The sequence below is a fragment of the Camponotus floridanus genome, unplaced genomic scaffold (genome assembly GCF_003227725.1).
Source record: "Camponotus floridanus strain SB8 unplaced genomic scaffold, Cflo_v7.5 scaffold113, whole genome shotgun sequence".
Taxonomy (NCBI): Eukaryota; Metazoa; Arthropoda; class Insecta; order Hymenoptera; family Formicidae; genus Camponotus; species Camponotus floridanus.
This window is the reverse complement of record NW_020229230.1, coordinates 128,837-147,257: the sequence shown is the minus strand read 5'-3', so window position 1 is coordinate 147,257 and position 18,421 is coordinate 128,837. Positions and strand designations below refer to the sequence as shown.

At 32.5% G+C, this 18,421-nt stretch overlaps 1 protein-coding gene across 1 annotated transcript in view; it reads left to right on the top strand.

Moving 5' to 3' along the window:
- LOC105255321 (dynein beta chain, ciliary) overlaps positions 1-11,151 on the top strand; it is a 53,108-nt gene extending 41,957 nt beyond the window's left edge. The window contains exons 52-64 of the mRNA XM_025414728.1: positions 304-580; positions 668-943; positions 3,360-3,765; positions 4,485-4,801; positions 4,906-5,038; positions 5,320-5,601; positions 5,774-5,980; positions 6,628-6,961; positions 7,201-7,376; positions 7,849-7,959; positions 9,991-10,164; positions 10,395-10,543; positions 10,763-11,151. Of these exons, the coding sequence (XP_025270513.1) occupies positions 304-580; positions 668-943; positions 3,360-3,765; positions 4,485-4,801; positions 4,906-5,038; positions 5,320-5,601; positions 5,774-5,980; positions 6,628-6,961; positions 7,201-7,376; positions 7,849-7,959; positions 9,991-10,164; positions 10,395-10,543; positions 10,763-11,057 (3,137 nt within the window). The 3' untranslated portion in view covers positions 11,058-11,151. The remainder of the gene's footprint in view (positions 1-303; positions 581-667; positions 944-3,359; positions 3,766-4,484; positions 4,802-4,905; positions 5,039-5,319; positions 5,602-5,773; positions 5,981-6,627; positions 6,962-7,200; positions 7,377-7,848; positions 7,960-9,990; positions 10,165-10,394; positions 10,544-10,762) is intronic.
- The last annotated feature ends 7,270 nt before the right edge of the window (positions 11,152-18,421 follow it).

The window sequence follows — 18,421 nt, the reverse complement described above, 5'->3', positions numbered from 1 at the left end:
TTAAAATAAGACTATAATATTATTGAAATTAAAATTATTAAATAAATAAAAAAAAATAAAATTATTAAAAATAAAATTATAAAAATTAATTATAAAAAAAAATAAAATTATTAAAAATAAAATTATAAAAATTAATTATAAAAAAAAATAAAATTATTAAAATTATTAAATTCTTCTAAGAAGATTATAAATTGTTGCTTACATACGAAACAATTAACGCGTTATTTTAAGTATATAAGTATTGATTTGACACTTATTTTTTTTCTGTGCAATTTTCGCCAGTTAAATACCATATTCCCTTAGGTTTACCCACGGATAGGATGTCTTCGGAAAATGCCACGATACTCACGAATTCGTCTAGGTGGCCACTGATGATCGATCCGCAATTACAGGGAATCAAGTGGCTTAGGAATACGTACGGGGATCAATTAATAGTGTTACGTTCAACTCAAAAGAATTATCTCGACAGAATCGAACACGCCATCGCAAACGGAAACGTGGTGTTACTGGAGAGTATCATGGAAACAGTCGACGCCGTTTTAGATCCGATCCTGGGCCGGGTTTTAATAAAGAGAGGAAGGTATATTCGTACACACGATGTTCCTTTTTCCCCGATAAACGCAAACTATCCAGCGAAATTAATCTTGCCAAACGAACGGTAACAAAGGGCCATCAAGGTGGGGGATAAAGAGGTGGATTACGATCCGCGCTTCCGTCTCATCTTGCAAACAAAACTGGCGAATCCTCACTACAAGCCGGAGATGCAAGCTCAGACCACGCTCATCAATTTCACGGTTACGAAGGACGGTTTGGAGGAGCAGCTATTAGGCGCCGTCGTGAAAGCGGAACGTCCGGATCTGGAATCGAGCAAAGCCGAGCTCACGACTCAACAAAACACTTTCAAGATCACGCTGAAGGTGTTGGAGGATGATCTGTTGCACAGGTAATCTTATATCACTCGAAAAAAATGATCTTGCGACTAGAGCTGCAATTTTCTAGGTGCGAATAATTAACCGAGGTAGATAAATGATTAGCAAATATCGTGACATCATAAACCATGTTTTGCACTTGATCAATCTAAATGACAAACACAGAATTTATTTCTGAACTGTTAGTTAATTTAGAGAGAAAGTTTGTCTGTGGTGTCTATCCAAAACTAATCATATATATTGTTATAAAGTTTGATTGTGAACTAAGAAAAATCGTTTCTCACAGAAGAGAAAGATCTTTTTAGCTATAGAAATTCATATTTATGATGTGATTAATATTTTTCGCGATTCAAATTGAACATTTCCCGTTTTACCCGTTCGACACGAATTAAAGAAAAAAAAGTTCAAAAGCAAATTTCTCCGTCATTTAATTATATTAAGGATGTTTTGTATGTACAATTCCAGCAAAAAGTAGCTGAAAAGAAACAATGTTAGATGGAAAATAACATTTTTAAATCAAAGATTATAATTTTCTTAAAGTAGAATTAAATAATTATATATTCTTGAGATGGCAATTACAATATTGAAATAAGATTATAATATTGTTGAAATTTAAAATTACTAAATTCTTTCAAGAAGATTGTTGCGTATATACGAAATAATGAAGCATTAGTTTAAGTATACAAGTTTTAATTTGACATTTATTTTTTTCTGTGTAATATCGATGTGTTTTCGCAGAAAAAAAATAATCATTAATGATCTCGATTATCAATGTAGCGTTTCAAATCAGTAAAATCTCACTAAAAAAAACAGTTGGTGGCTGTTTCAATTAAATAACAATGTTTCTTAAAATACGTTATAATCTAAATGAAATAAATTTAGCCATATATTATATTTCTAAAGAGATATCTGAATTGAATCGAATTTTGTTTATTTTTTTAGAAGATTATTTTAAGAGTGAAAAAGTAATATTAAATGAAATATAATAAAAGTAATATTATATAAAATATATAGGATCCTTGACTTTTTGAATATAACATGATTATACGTGTTTCATTCCAGGTATGTGTGTATGCGGATTTTTTTTAATATCAATCCAAAATAAAGAAAACTTATATCTTCCAAATGTATACAATTATTACTAATTTTGCAGTTAAATCTTACTGTAAATGAATGACATATAAAAGGCAGAGAAGGAGGTGTTTGTATTTCTCATAAGAACACATATTAATTCGATGCAAATTAAAGTCCTTATAACTTGTGAATCGCTTTAGTGAATCGATTGAAAAATTGTACTGAAGATTCTAAACACATGTAAGGACATTCTGTATAGTTTTCATGAAATTCTCAATATTTTGAAAATAGATACAAAACATTCTTAATTAAAGAAAAATGAAATTGTTTAAATAATTGCTTACTTGAATGAAGCCATTTTATATAGTTCAATTACGAAAAATATGTTCTTATGATTTAAGATTTAATTTTCCTGAGTGGAAAAGAAACAATGTTAGATGGAAAATAACATTTTTAAATCAAAGATTATAATTTTCTTAAAGTAGAATTAAATAATTATGTATTCTTGAGATTACAATATTGAAATAAGACTATAATATTGTTGAAATTTAAAATTATTAAATTTTTTCAAGAAGATTGTTGCGTATATACGAAATCATGAAGCATTAGTTTAAGTATACAAGTTTTGATTTGACACTTATTTTTTTCTGTGTAGTATCGATGTGTTTTCGCAGAAAAAAAATAGTCATTAATGATCTCGATTATCAATGTAGCGTTGCAAATCGGTAAAAATCTCACTAAAAAAATCAATTGGTGGCTGTTTCAATTGAATAACAATGTTTCTTTAAAATACGTTATAATCTAAATGAAATAAATTTAGCCATATATTATATTTCTAAAGAGATATCTGAATTGAATCGAATTTTGTTTATTTTTTTAGAAGATTATTTTAAGAGTGAAAAAGTAATATTAAATGAAATATAATAAAAGTAATATTATATAAAATATATAGGATCCTTGACTTTTTGAATATATAGCATGATTATACGTGTTTCATTCCAGATATATGTGTATGCGGATTTTTTTTAATATCAATCCAAAATAAAGAAAACTTATATCTTCCAAATGTATACAATTATTACTAATTTTGCAGTGAAATCTTGCTGTAAATGAATGACATATAAAAGGCAGAGAAGGAGATGTTTGTATTTCTCATAAGAACACATGTTAATTCGATGCAAATTAAAGTCCTTATAACTTGTGAATCACTTTAGTGAATCGATTGAAAAATTGTACTAAAGATTCTAAACATATGTAGGACATTCTGTACAATATTCATGAAATTCTCGATATTTTGAAAATAGGTACAAAACATCCTTAAGAGCATAATCTCATCGTGCCTCATCTCTCATTCAGATTGGCGACGGCCGGACCCGATATCCTAAGCGACGTCGCTCTTGTGGAGAACCTCGAAACTACGAAGAAGACCGCGAGCGAGATCGAGGCGAAGGCGATCGAGGCGAAGGTGACCGCTGCCAAGATAGACGAGGCGCGAGAATCCTACCGATCGGTGGCGTCCAGGGCCAGCCTCCTCTACTTCATCCTTAACGATCTCAACAAGATCAACATGCTGTACCAATTTTCTCTCAAGGCGTTCAGCACGGTCTTTCAGAATGCCATTAAATTCGCGGAACCAGCCGACACCCTCGGTAAACGCGTCGCCAGTCTGATCGACAGCGTCACGTACCTGGTTTTTACCTACACCAGCAGAGGACTATTCGAGAGCGACAAGCTCATATTTCTCTGTCAGCTGACTCTTCAGGTGCTACATCGTTTCGTAAATGTGACGGATAAACAATAAACTCTCTCTCTCTCTCTCTCGTTCGAAACAATTTCAAACTGATACATTCTTTTCGAAATCTTTGATAAAGATGAGGGTATTAAATTTGTATCAAACGTACATCTCCAGCAATAACAATAATCCCTTTAATATTTAAATAATGAGACACCGAGTCATTCAATTTTAATGTAATTTTAGGTTTCACGCTTTTAATATAATTGATGTAAAGCCTTTGATATTTCTTGTTCAATTATCATATTTGCGCTGAAGATGGCTCAAAAATAAGGTCGAAACGTTCGCAAACTTTTTATAATTGTATTTATTATTTCATACTTATTTGTTTTGTATAATAAATAACTGTGTTATAAGATCGACACTTGATTCGCATTGCCATTAAAACTGATTTGTTTAATTTTAATAGTCTCTTTATTACGTAATTATAAAATGCATCCTATATTTGCAATATTTATTTTCTTCATGACGTATCTTTCTTCACATTTTCTGTTTTGTGTAAATAATATTATAAAATTCTAATCAATCATATTTCTTAAACTCTGCTTTCTATTTGATGTAATTTAAATCTCTCGAAATTATCTCTCTGCTTTAGTTTTAATAAATCTTTAATATAAAAATCATATTAATTATGGACGATTACTTTCCAAAACCGTGTACGTAATAAACGATCATACTGCGATTTATAGATTCTGCTGCAGACGAAGGAGATAGATCAGATCGAAGTAGATTTTCTCTTGCGATTCCCTTATTTGCCGGATCATACGAGCCCGGTGGACTTTCTGAGCAACGTCGCCTGGGGTGGCATCAAGTATTTGAGCGGGATGGAGAATTTTCGCAATTTAGATCGCGATATAGACGGGGCGGCGAAAAGATGGAGGAAGTTCGTGGAATCGGAGACACCGGAGAGAGAAAAATTTCCCCAGGAATGGAAGAACAAGCCAGCCTTCCAGAGACTTTGCATAATGAGATGCGTGAGACTAGATCGAATGGTTTACGCCATGCGGTATACAATTTACTCTAGAATAAACACTCGTTTGAATAAAAATCAAAACACATGCGTGCGATGTATGCGATAAATATTTATTTTTCCTCCAACGATTTACGCAGATGTTTCGTGGAGGAGAAACTGGGTGCAAAATTCATACAGTTTCGTATGCAGCCGTTTGAAAAATCATACGAAGAGACAAACGCGGATACGCCGGTATTTTTCATCCTGTCCCCAGGAGTCGATCCTCTAAAGGCACGTTTTCCTACGTGTTATAATAAATTATATTATTATTTGTTATTAATTATATTTTTTATCATTTTTATTATTTATATTTTTTATTATTTTTATTATTTCTTATTATATTTTTTATTATTAATTATATTTTTTAATTATTTATTATTAATTATATTATTTACATTCAAATACTCAGGTATAGATATGAGCGATATTTGCGTGAGAAAAATTCCTTAGAATACTAATGAGACTAAAATTGGTCTTGGTCTATAACTAAGAGCTAATTAACGATGTCGTAGGACGTCGAGAAACTTGGTAGAAGACTCGGTTTTACGTTGAACGCGCAAAATTTCCACAATGTATCATTGGGACAAGGTCAAGAACCTGTCGCGGAGAGGGCGATGGACATCTCGGCGCGCGACGGTCACTGGGTTATACTTCAAAATATCCACCTGGTGCGGAACTGGCTGCCGAATTTGGAAAAGAAGATGGAACAACTTTCGGAGGAGTGCCACGAGGACTATCGTCTCTACATCAGCGCGGAATCGAGCCCCGATCCCCGCGAGTCGATAATACCGCAGGTAAAATAAGGGAAAAGTTGTCCGAGAAGCGACAAACTTTCCTTTTCTTGCGTGCAATTTATCGTGAAAAAAAAATGCGACAAGTTTTTCTCGCGATTTTCTGCGAGCGTCGCTTTCGAATCTTGCTTTCGCCGAATTTTCTGCATATTTTAATACGATCGAAATGCACAAGGGGATACTGGAGTCGGCCATAAAGATCACCAACGAGCCGCCGACGGGTATGCGCGCCAATATTCACAAAGCCCTGGATAATTTCAGCCAGGACACCCTAGAGTCCTGCACCAAGGAAACGGAGTTCAAAGCTATTCTCTTCACCCTCTGTTACTATCACGCTGCCGTAGCCGAGCGTAGAAAATTCGGGGCGCAAGGATGGAATGGGGTCGGTATTCGCGCTATTTAAGTCAGACTTAAATAATCTATAATTCGATAAAATTTTTTACAATTTTATAGAACCATTGAAATCGTAAAGCTTGGAATTTTTACATTTAATTTGTAATTTTTAATGGTGAATTATTCGTTAAAAAAGAATTTTAAGAAGAAATGAATTTTAAATGAAAAATTAATAAATTTTGTATAGAAAAATATATTTAATATAAATATATTTATATAAATATATTTATTAAATATATAAATATATAAATATATAAATATATAAATATATTTATTAAATATATTTATATAAATATATTTATATTAAATATATTTTTCTATACAAAATTTATTAATTTTTCATTTAAAATTCATTTCTCCTTAAAATTCCATTTAAAATTCATTTCTTCTTAAAATTCTTAAAATATATTTATATAAATATATTTATATAAATATATTTAATAAATATATATTTATATATTTATATATTTATATATTATATATTTATATATTATTATAAATATATAATAAATATATTTAATATAAATATATTTAATAAATATATTTTTATATATTGACGTGTGTCAGAAAATGTTGAGTGCTCCTTTCGAAATAATCATCTATGCAATTCTTTTAAATTTAATATTTAACATACAGGTGTATCCGTTCAACGTTGGCGATCTGACCATCAGTGCTTCGGTATTATTAAACTATCTAGAGGGTAATACTAAGATACCCTGGGAAGATTTGCGTTACTTGTTCGGGGAGATCATGTACGGCGGTCATATAACCGATGATTGGGACAGAAGGCTGTGTCGAACGTATCTCCTCGAGTATCTACAACCGGAATTGGTCGAGGGTGAATTATATCTAGCACCGGGTTTTCTGGTGCCACCCAGTACTGATTATGCGGGCTATCATGAATATGTGGATAATTATTTGCCGACGGAGAGTCCGGTTTTGTACGGACTTCACCCGAACGCAGAGATCGGTAAAATTTCTCGATCATTTTTGTCGTTAAAAATAAAACTTATGAGATGAGTGATTTCGTTTATCCTACAGTTTATTCGTCTATCATAAATACTTTAATACCTCGCGGAAGACTTTTATCTCTTACAGAAATATAAGAATGTTTTTCATTCGTTTATTCGATTTTACTTCGTTTTCCCCTCCTCGATTTATGTTCGCGTTCAAACGAAATGAATGGTCGCTCGTTACCCTTTTGCGAAGGGTTCCTCACAACCACGGCGGAGAAGTTATTCAGAACAATCTGGGGGATGCAGCCACGGGACGTCGCCGACACAACGATCGGGGTGTTATCGAAAGAAGACAAGGTGAAAGTTATGATAGAGGATTTACTCGACAAGCTTCCCGAGGAGTTTAATATACAAGAATTAATGAACAAGGTTGATGTCAGGCTATTATATCGGAGGCTCGTTATAAGATCTGTCAATCTTGAAAAGAGCACTGAATAAATATGACATAAGGATATTTTTCAAGATAACGTGCAATAAATATCGTTCATATAAATATAATTAAATAATGTAATTTAATATAATTAAATGTGATAATTGCTTACTTAAAGTGCGTGTCACAAAGTCATCAAGGAATGATAATTATCAATTATTCCGGTGTCATATTTAATACAGTGTCTTAACTGCTTCTATACGTTCCCTTTCTAACATCGGTCATTACACATTTTATGTCCTCGACTTTATTGCCACTTCGGACGCGAACTTTAATTTTCTCTTCTTTATCTTTACAACATCACGCAGCAATATATTAATATTACAATTTATTTTTTATGGTGGCAAACAAAATAGACAAAAAATTTCACTCTCTATTTCTTCCTTTCTATTTTCTCTTTATTTCTATTAGACGGAAGATCGCACTCCTTTCGTTATCGTCGCTCTCCAAGAATGCGAGCATATGAACGCGCTTTGCAAGGAACTGAAAAGATCTTTGACAGAATTGGATCTCGGTTTGAAGGTGAGCATCAAGATAAAGATGTAGGCAACAGTGATGCGATAAACCTACACTGAGAAAAATCGTTTGATTGTACAAGACGTATATGATTGAAGGCATTTTGGATAAATCAAACAAGAATTTCTAGTTATTATGATAAGACTCGATTTTTTATAACTAGAACGTTTAATAGATTTTACTATAAGGATTTGATTAGTATTTTCTGGTTTGAATCTATAAAATTTCTTGTTACATTAATTTCTTTGCTTGCTTCTTAACTTAACTCGTATTCAATATTTGCCATGAAATGTATATAAAGAATTAGTATTAACATTAAATCCACAGTATATTTTTTTTCTCTTACGAGCAGTAGTGCCAGAAAGAGGACGCTAGCTCTCTGATTGTGTGTGTTTGAGCTGCATCCTCTTCTTGCATCACTGCTTATCAGTTTAATTTCTAACGAATTAAATTTAAAATAATTTATTCAATAATCTGGACTGAATTTATACAATAATCGTGTTGGAAATCAGAATATTAAACAGACTTTTGAGATTAGATGGAAAAAATTTTAGACGACTTGGTGCTGGCGAGTTTAGTATTATTAACCAGAAAATTTGGTAAATTTAACAGGAAAAAATTAATCAGATTCATCTGTTAATTCCTACAAGAATTCTGATTCGTCCATTTTCCAACAGACATGCTGGTTGAATCTACCAGAATTCTAATTAATGCAACCAGATTTTTTCTCAGTGTAGTATTAACATTAAATCCAAAGTATATTTTTTTTCTCTTACGAGCAGTAGTGCCAGAAAGAGGACGCTAGCTCTCTGATTGTGTGTATTTGAGCTGCATCCTCTTCTTGCATCACTGTTTATCAATTGAATTTCTAACAAACTGAATTTAAAATAATTTATTCAATAATCTGGATTGAATTTATCCAATAATCTTGTTGGAATTCAGAATATTAAACAGACTTTTGAGATTAAATGGAAAAAATTTTAGATGACTTGGTGTTAGTGAGTTTAGTATTATTAATCAGAAAATTTGGTAAATTTAACAGGAAAAAATTAATCAGATTCATATGTTAATTCCTACAAGAATTCTGATTCGTCCATTTTCCAACAGACATACTGGTTGAATCTACCAGAATTCTAATTAATGCAACCAGATTTTTTCTCAGTGTAGTATTAACATTAAATCCAAAGTATATTTTTTTTCTCTTACGAGCAGTAGTGCCAGAAAGAGGACGCTAGCTCTCTGATTGTGTTTGAGCTGTATCCTCTTCTTGCATCACTGTTTATCAATTTAATTTCTAACAAACTGAATTTAAAATAATTTATTCAATAATCTAGATTGAATTTATCCAATAATCTTGTTGGAATTCAGAATATTAAACAGACTTTTGAGATTAGATGGAAAAAATTTTAGACGACTTGGTGCTGGCGAGTTTAGTATTATTAACCAGAAAATTTGGTAAATTTAACAGGAAGAAATTAATCAGATTCATCTGTTAATTCTTACAAGAATTCTGATTCGTCCATTTTCCAACAGACATACTGATTGAATCTACCAGAATTCTAATTAATGCAACCAGATTTTTTCTCAGTGTAGTATTAACATTAAATCCAAAGTATATTTTTTTTCTCTTACGAGCAGTAGTGCCAGAAAGAGGACGCTAGCTCTCTGATTGAGTGTGTTTGAGCTGCATCCTCTTCTTGCATCACTGTTTATCAGTTTAATTTCTAACGAATTGAATTTAAAATAATTTATTCAATAATCTGGACTGAATTTATACAATAATCGTGTTGGAAATCAGAATATTAAACAGACTTTTGAGATTAGATGGAAAAAATTTTAGACAACTTGATGCTGGCGAGTTTAGTATTATTAACCAGAAAATTTGGTAAATTTAACAGGAAAAAATTAATCAGATTCATCTGTTAATTCCTACAAGAATTCTGATTCGTCCATTTTCCAACAGACATACTGGTTGAATCTACCAGAATTCTAATTAATGCAACCAGATTTTTTTCTCAGTGTAAGGATCCATTTTAGGGCGAGCTCACAATCAGCGCAGACATGGAGGATCTGCAAAATCATCTCTTTATGGATTCTGTACCGCCGTCATGGACCAAACGCGCCTGTCCCTCCACCCTTGGTTTGTCGAATTGGTTCGCTGACATGCTCAATCGAATAACCGAGCTATCGAATTGGACGGTAGATTTTAACGTAAGTAAAGGCAAGACCGCGAGTGAGAAAAAAAAATACTATAAACGGCAATGAAATTGAAAAAAAAATTATGTATTTTCACGCGAAACGTGGGACAAAGAATTTAAATTTTGTCACACGTTGCGATCAATTTGGAGAAACGTTGTTTCGTCATTGGCCTTATGCTGAAAAAAGCTTGTCTTTCTTTTCCTTGATCAATCCACTCTTTCTTGCGGAACGTCTTTCGGCAGTTGCCGTCATCGATTTGGCTGGGTGGTTTCTTCAATCCGCAGTCCTTACTTACCGCCATCATGCAGCAAACCGCCCGTAAAAACGAGTGGCCCTTGGACAAGATGTGTCTGCATTGCGACGTAACCAGAAAGCAGAAGGAAGAAATTACGTAAGAGATGACATGAGAACTTTTAGAGGATCTTTCTGAAATACACAAAATTCCACAAATCCAAATCCTTTATCGAAATCCTAAATTCGCTTTTCGCACAATAAGTCGCTAAAGTACAAGTAGCAGTAAAGATCTTTGCGATAAATTTTTCGGGATGGGAAACTCGACCTATCCTCGAAGGGTCAACACGATATAAAGCCGAGATGATCTCTTTATCAGGGTGCCGCCGCGCGAGGGCGCATATGTGAATGGTTTATACATGGAGGGTGCCCGATGGGACGTGGCTACTGGCGTCATTGCAGATTCTCGACTCAAGGAGCTGTTCTCCCTGATGCCGGTGGTATTCGTCAAGGCGATCACGCAGGACAAACTAGAGACGAAGAACACGTACGAGTGTCCGGTTTACAGGACCAGGACGAGAGGTCCCACGTACATCTGGACGTTCAATCTCAAGACCCGCGAGAAGCCCACGAAGTGGACTCTGGCCGGCGTTGCGATTCTCCTGCAAATTTAGACCCTCTTTCCTTCTCCGTTCACAGTTTCCTCTTCTTTCACCTTTTTTCTTTCACCTTCTTCGCCCGAGTCGTAATGGCAAGTCGCGACCACGGTTTCCCGGTTAATAACCTCCTCGCAATTACGTGAAACCCTCTTCGAGTTACGAGGAGAGGGCTTCTCGAGTCGAGGAGCGGCGATAATTACAATGCGCGTATTCGGATAATTACGATTGGCGTATAAGCGTCCGTTATAACGCTCTCGAAGTGGAGCGATTTCGAGCCGAGTGGAAGCTCTTTGCCGGGCGGAAGGAACTTGGCTCGCAGATGGGACGCTCGTTTAGTCCAAAAGGTGTACCGCTAGTGTCGTCAATTGAAATCGTCAATTGAGAGAATCGACAGAAATGTGACAGGGTGGCGAGTACACGTTTCGACAACAGGAACATCGGCGACTCTCTCTCTCTCTCTCTCTTTTTTTCGTACATCCGGTGTTTTCTTTACGCGCCCACTTCACGTACACCACCCTCGCTTCATTGTATTAGCCGGTATGGCTATTTGACAAGTCAACGGTACACGACGACAATATGATTGGAGGTTTCGAGGAAGTGGTCACCCTTTATCGACTGCGACGTAATTATCTGTTTCGCGATGACGCATCTGGTTTCGCGTGCCGTCCGGCTTCCACAATGATGCGATGCGGAATTTTGGACACGCGAGTGAAACGCCTTGCGAAACCCAACCGAGTCAGCTAAACTGACAATAACGAAACGACCGGTGAGCTAGAGCGAAGCCTACTGTCGCGCGACATTGTAACCACATTTGACTCGCAATCGCGTATATTTCTTCCAACGATTGGACCTATCGTTTATCCGGAATCAATTGTTGCGGATACCCAAGGACAAGAATTCATGTATGTTTCTTGTACGCGAGAATATACAGATTTAATAGCGCGAGTATCGCAAATCGTATCAATCTCCATTTACTCTACATAATTTATCAAGCTTAAATTATTGTGGAACTCTGTAATAAGACTTGTAAAAATATACTTCTTATGTGTTCATCATTATGTTCTTTAAAATATATGCGTTTTTTATACATCGTTTATTAACGGTCGAAAAAAATTTTGATTAAGGATGTTTTGTATTTTCATCTCCTTTTCTGCCTTTTATATGTCATTCATTTACAGCAAGATTTCACTGCAAAATTAGTAATAATTGTATACATTTGCAAGATGTAATTTTTCTTTATTTTGGATTGATATTTTAAAAAAATCCACATACACACATATCTGGAATGAAACACGTATAATCATGTTCAAAAAGTCAAGGATCTTATATATTTTATATAAGATTGCTTTTATTATTTCATATTACTTTTTTACCCTTAAAATAATCTTGTAAAAAGTAAACAAAATTCGATTTAATTCAGATATCTCTTTAGAAATATAATATATGGCTAAATTTATTTCATTTAGATTATCGTATTTTAAGAAACATTGTTATTCAATTGAAACAGCCACCAATTGATTTTTTTAGTGAGATTTTACTGATTTGCAACGCTACATTGATAACCGAGATCATTAATGACTATTTTTTTCTGCGAAAACACATCGATATTACAAAAAAAAAGTAAGTGTCAAATCAAAACTTGTATCTTAAACTAATGTGTTCATTGTTTCGTATATACGCAACAATCTTCTTGGAAGAATTTAATAATTTTAAATTTCAACAATATTACAGTCTTATTTCAATATTGTAATTGTCATCTCAAGAATATATAATTATTTAATTCTATTTTAAGAAAATTATAATATTTGATTTAAAAATGTTATTTTCCATCTAACATTGTTTCTTTTCCATTCAAGAAAATTAAATCTTAAATCATAAGAATATATTTTTCTTTATTGAACTGTATAAAATAGCTTCATTCAAGTAAGCAATTATTCAAGCAATTTCATTTTTTTTAAATTAAGGATGTTTTGTATCTATTTTCAAAATATTGAGAATTTAATGAAAATTGTACAGAATATCCTTACATATGTTTAAAATCTTCAGTACTGTTTTTAAATCGATTCACTAAAGCGTTCACAGGTTATAAGGATTTTAATTCGCACCGAATTAACATGTGTTCTTATGGGAAACGTATAACCACATCGATTTAAATGACAAAAATATGAAAATAATATTCAGAATTTGTTTAAAATTTGCAAAAGTTTAGATACAGAGGAAATATTTGGTCAATTAATATTATACAAGTACTAACTGGTTAAAAAGATATTAAATATAATTCAATGAAGTTAGCCATGTATCTGTCACAAGGCGAAATTCTCTGCCAAAAGTGAATCATTTCGATTAACAAAATTCGGAATATTTCAGTAAAAACGTAATAAATATTAAAAAATACATCTCTGCACTGTAGCCAAGATTAAATTGTAATATTCCACACGATTTTTCATACTCAAAATACACCAAAAGTGGATATATTCAATATTGATTTTCAGCTAATATTTGCTGCGATTGTACATATAAAACATACTTAATAATCTTTTCTTTATCGCAATATTCATCGAATTGATTCGCGTTATTTTTTATTTCTCTTTGGAAATCAAATTTTCACAGAGTTGCATATTTTTGCGAATGAGCTTCGACATTGAACGCGCTCAGACGAAGCCGGCGCTACCTGTCTCGGATTAAGAAGGACTCGGGAAATATTTTTTGATCATTAAACTAATTAGATTACCGGTATTGCGGCGGTCGGCTATAAATTAGTGCTCCAGGACCTTTACGGTTGCTCATCGTCCGGGTTCTACTCGGCCGAAGAACGCCTTCGGGGCAAACGCGCGTTTCTGGTATTTATAAGGGACCTACCGAAGACGCGCGAGATGAACACGAACCAGAAGCATCGAAAAGACCGCATTCGAGTCATCCAAATCGAGAGAGACATTGCGCACTCGATTGCTACTCGAATACGCTTAAGCCCAATTTAAACGACCGATAATTCACGATAAACTTTGAAATGCGATCCCATCCAGAAGCTCTTATAAAATAATGTAAATATTTGTAGGATTATAACTGTCCCTGAGAAAAGGAGGCATATGTTTTATATTTATGGATAAAAATTGAGCAAAAAAATATATTGATAAATAATCATATATAAACAATTCGAAATTTTTTTGTACATCTTGTAATGTAACTATTTCTCGATCTCGCAAGGTGGAATAACCTGCTTTCTAAGCAATGTTAAAAACACATCCAGCTCTCTCCTTGCGTGTTGATTATCAATCAACGATAACAGTAAATTATAATATTATTACAATCAATAATTCGCAATTAATTATTACTCGCAATGCACGCTTCATCAAATGTATAAACACATGATTAATAAGATAGCGAATCAAGAAATATAAAAAGTCGGTGGAAACACATTCAATTACACAATAATTATATGTATTGCGTTTACATATATGACTACAACTTGTATTTGTAATAAAAAAAGTCTCCTTCTTCGCATCTATTTTTATTCTAATGCGACAAGTAGTAATACGCAAATTACAAATGGTCTAAAATGGATTTAACGTGCAACGAGATGGGCTCGTAAATATACGGCTCGTAGTAATTAAGGAGTCAAGAGAACAAAGACCAATCAAGTTGAGAAATAGAAACTTTCCGGCCAACTGAAGACCATTCTACCCGTCAAAATTAAAGTCATATCAAACGAAAAGTTTTACATAATGAGAAACTTACGTTTTACCGACATGAATGCGGTATCAATATGTCATAGAAAGCTAAGCATAAGTCGGTAGAAGGATGCCTTTTACGCGTCGCAATCATAATTGCCTTCTCCCATAGAAAAACTTGCGTATTGAAATTGCAAGAAAATTTATTCCATTTATTTTATGTATTTTCTCACGCATGTAATTATGATGTAAAATATATGATGTAAAATATTAATAGTTCCCATTATATAATAACATATGGAAATCAGCTGTTGAGTTATAGTCAACATTATCAGCTGTTCTCAGATTAACTTGTCATTGAAAAAAATTCATTAGAATCATCGAGAGTATCTCGTTTGCTTGAGGGAGGCAATAATTATGCATAAATTATTGGAAAAAATGGAAATGTGACTCACGTGCTTCCGTCGGTCGGGTGTGTCCGTCGGGAGGATGCAATCAGAAGAGCGCAAAACATTGGCAGCGCAAGACCCTCGTCGGAGCTGAAAACATCATCGACCATATTATTACACGATAATTTCTAAACATTGTATCGTCTTCGAGCAATAAACGAAACAAACGCATTAAATCACGTTTTACTCGTTTCTATTTCAACAATTACTCAAAAAAATAAATAAAAGAAAATATTGTAAATAAATATAAATATTAAAAATATTATTGTGTGCATTTATTTTTGTGTATTTATTTTTTTAAACGATATACATGTGCATCTTACAATGCAAATTTTTTTTTTCTTTAGAATAATCGAAATACTTGAGCTGTAGACAAAATATCCAAAGATTTAAGGATGCTCTTTTAACGAATGTCGAAGAGACGAGAATGTGAGGATACAACAGCTGTTAATCTAACAGATAAATTTTAAACGAAATAAACGTATTAAACCACGTTTTACTCGTTTCTATTTCAACAATTACTCAAACAAATAAATAAAAGAAAATATTGTAAATAAATATAAATATTGAAAATATTATTGTGTGTATTTATTTTTGTATATTTATTTTTTTTAAACGATATACATGTGTATCTTTCAATGTAAAATATTTTTTTCTTTAGAATAATCGAAATACTTGAGCTGTAGACAAAATATCAAAGATTTAAGGATGCTCTTTTAACGAATGTCGAAGAGTCGAGAATGTGAGGATACAACAGCTGTTAATCTAACAGATAAATTTTAAACGAAATAAACATATTAAACCACGTTTTACTCGTTTCTATTTCAACAATTACTCAAACAAATAAATAAAAGAAAATATTGCAAATAAATATAAATATTGAAAATGTTATTGTGTGTATTTATTTTTGTATATTTATTTTTTTTAAACGATATACATGTGTATCTTTCAATGTAAAATATTTTTTTCTTTAGAATAATCGAAATACTTGAGCTGTAGACAAAATATCAAAGATTTAAGGATGCTCTTTTAACGAATGTCGAAGAGTCGAGAATGTGAGGATACAACAGCTGTTAATCTAACAGATAAATTTTAAACGGCCGAGTCACTCCCCTAATCCATAAATCGTTGCAGGATAGTTCCCTGCGTATCTGTATAAGACTGTCGCGACTAAGCGTATTGCATGTGTGTTCATCGCTAATTATTTTGCCTTGTGCCATTTAATTTTATTGCAGTTTGCACATTGTATTAAGCAGCTATTAAACGTGCTCAACTAGAATCAAATAAAGATTGAGCGATATGTGAAAACAAAGGCACATAAAACATGGGCCCATGAATATTAATATATAATTAACTACACTTTCAATCGAGAATTGAAAGTAATGCGCGATTATTCTTGTTGTAAATATCACGTCGTTAAGGAAATATTATGTCGGAAAAATTCCCAAGGGAGACGGGATGAAACCTCTTTTTCATCACTTGTTTAGCGCTAATTAACGTAATTAATATATGACAAATTGAATGAAACGTAATGTGCTCCATTAGAATGCTTTGCTTTTAATTTCTTTGCCCACCACTTTTAAATTCGAGAGATTCCTTAAATATTAGAAAAAGTCACATACTCCCATACAGCACAAACCATTGTTATATTGCAGCAATATTGCGACAATATTGCAATGTTGCTGCAATGTAACAACAATGGTCTGTACTGTATCGACTTGGACAAATTTCCGCAAAGAATTCGTCATATCCGAACAAGCTAATATAAGTTATGTTTCGATGTACGTTACAAAAATTTATAATAAATATACACAGTTAATTTATTTCAACACACGCATTACTATTATTATAATATAATAATACAAAAGATGTACAGTAGGCGCCAATAATGCCTTAACATATGAAATTGATCGCATTCGAGATTAATAATAACTTAATAATAACTAGTCATTATTAATCCCGAATGCGATCAACTTCATACGTTAAAGATGTTTTGTACAATCCTAGCTGAAAAAGTAGCTGAAAATCAATATTGACGAATATCCACTTTTGGTGTATTTTGAGTATGAGAAATCGTGTGGAATATTACAATTTGATCTTGGCTACAGTGCAGAGATATATTTTTTAATATTTATTGCGTTTTTATTGATATTCCGAATTTTGTTAATCGAAATGATTCACTTTTGGCAGAGAATTTCGCCTTGTGACATGGCTAACTTGATTGAATTATATTTAATATATTTTTAACCGTTAGTACTTGTATAATATTATTTGATCAAATATTTCCTCTGTATCTAAACTTTTGCAAATTTTAAACAAATTCTGAATATTATTTCCATGTGTTTTTGTCATTCGAATCGACGTGGTTATACGTTTCCCATAAGAACACATGTTAATTCGGAGCAAATTAAAATCCTTATAACTTGTAAACGCTTTAGTGAATCGATTTAAAAATTGTACTGAAGATTCTAAACATATGTAAGGACATTCTGTACAATTTTCATTAATTTCTCAATATTTTGAAAATAGGTACAAAACATCCTTAAATTAAAATAACTCATTCGTTGTATGTTACTTATTGATAAACTAAAAGTACTAAATAATTGACACAATACTTCACATTTATTTTTGTGACTTTAAGTGTAATGTAAAAATAACATACAAATTAATTAAAAATTACATGAAAAAATAGTTACAGAAATTCGTAAGAACTGTTATAGGACATTAACTTATAATAGTAATTATTTTAACTTAAATTCGTAATAGAAACATTTGACTTTAATTTTAATTATTTTGTGTGTTGAAGTTCAAGATTATTTAAAGATTTACTTCTCTTAGACTGTTAAACTAGACATGTGTTTTTCATTTGAATCGACGTGGTTATACGTTTCGCATAAAAACACATGTTAATTCGGCGCAAATTAAAATCCTCATAACTTGTAAACGCTTTAGTGAATCGACTTAAAAAATGTACTGAAGATTCTAAACATATATAAGGATATTCTGTACAATTTTCATTAAATTCTCAATATTTTGAAAATATGTACAAAACATCCTTAAGTCATTATTGGCGTCTACGTGAAATATTTCGAGAAATTTCGTTATTTCGAAAATTCGAATGATATACTCGGACTATCAATAATGAAAAAAGAAATCTTCGTGCATTACTCATCTTATCATTACATATATCGACATGATGTACACACACAGTTACACTTTTTTATTCACGTTACGTCATAAAAATATCCAAACCGCGAATTTT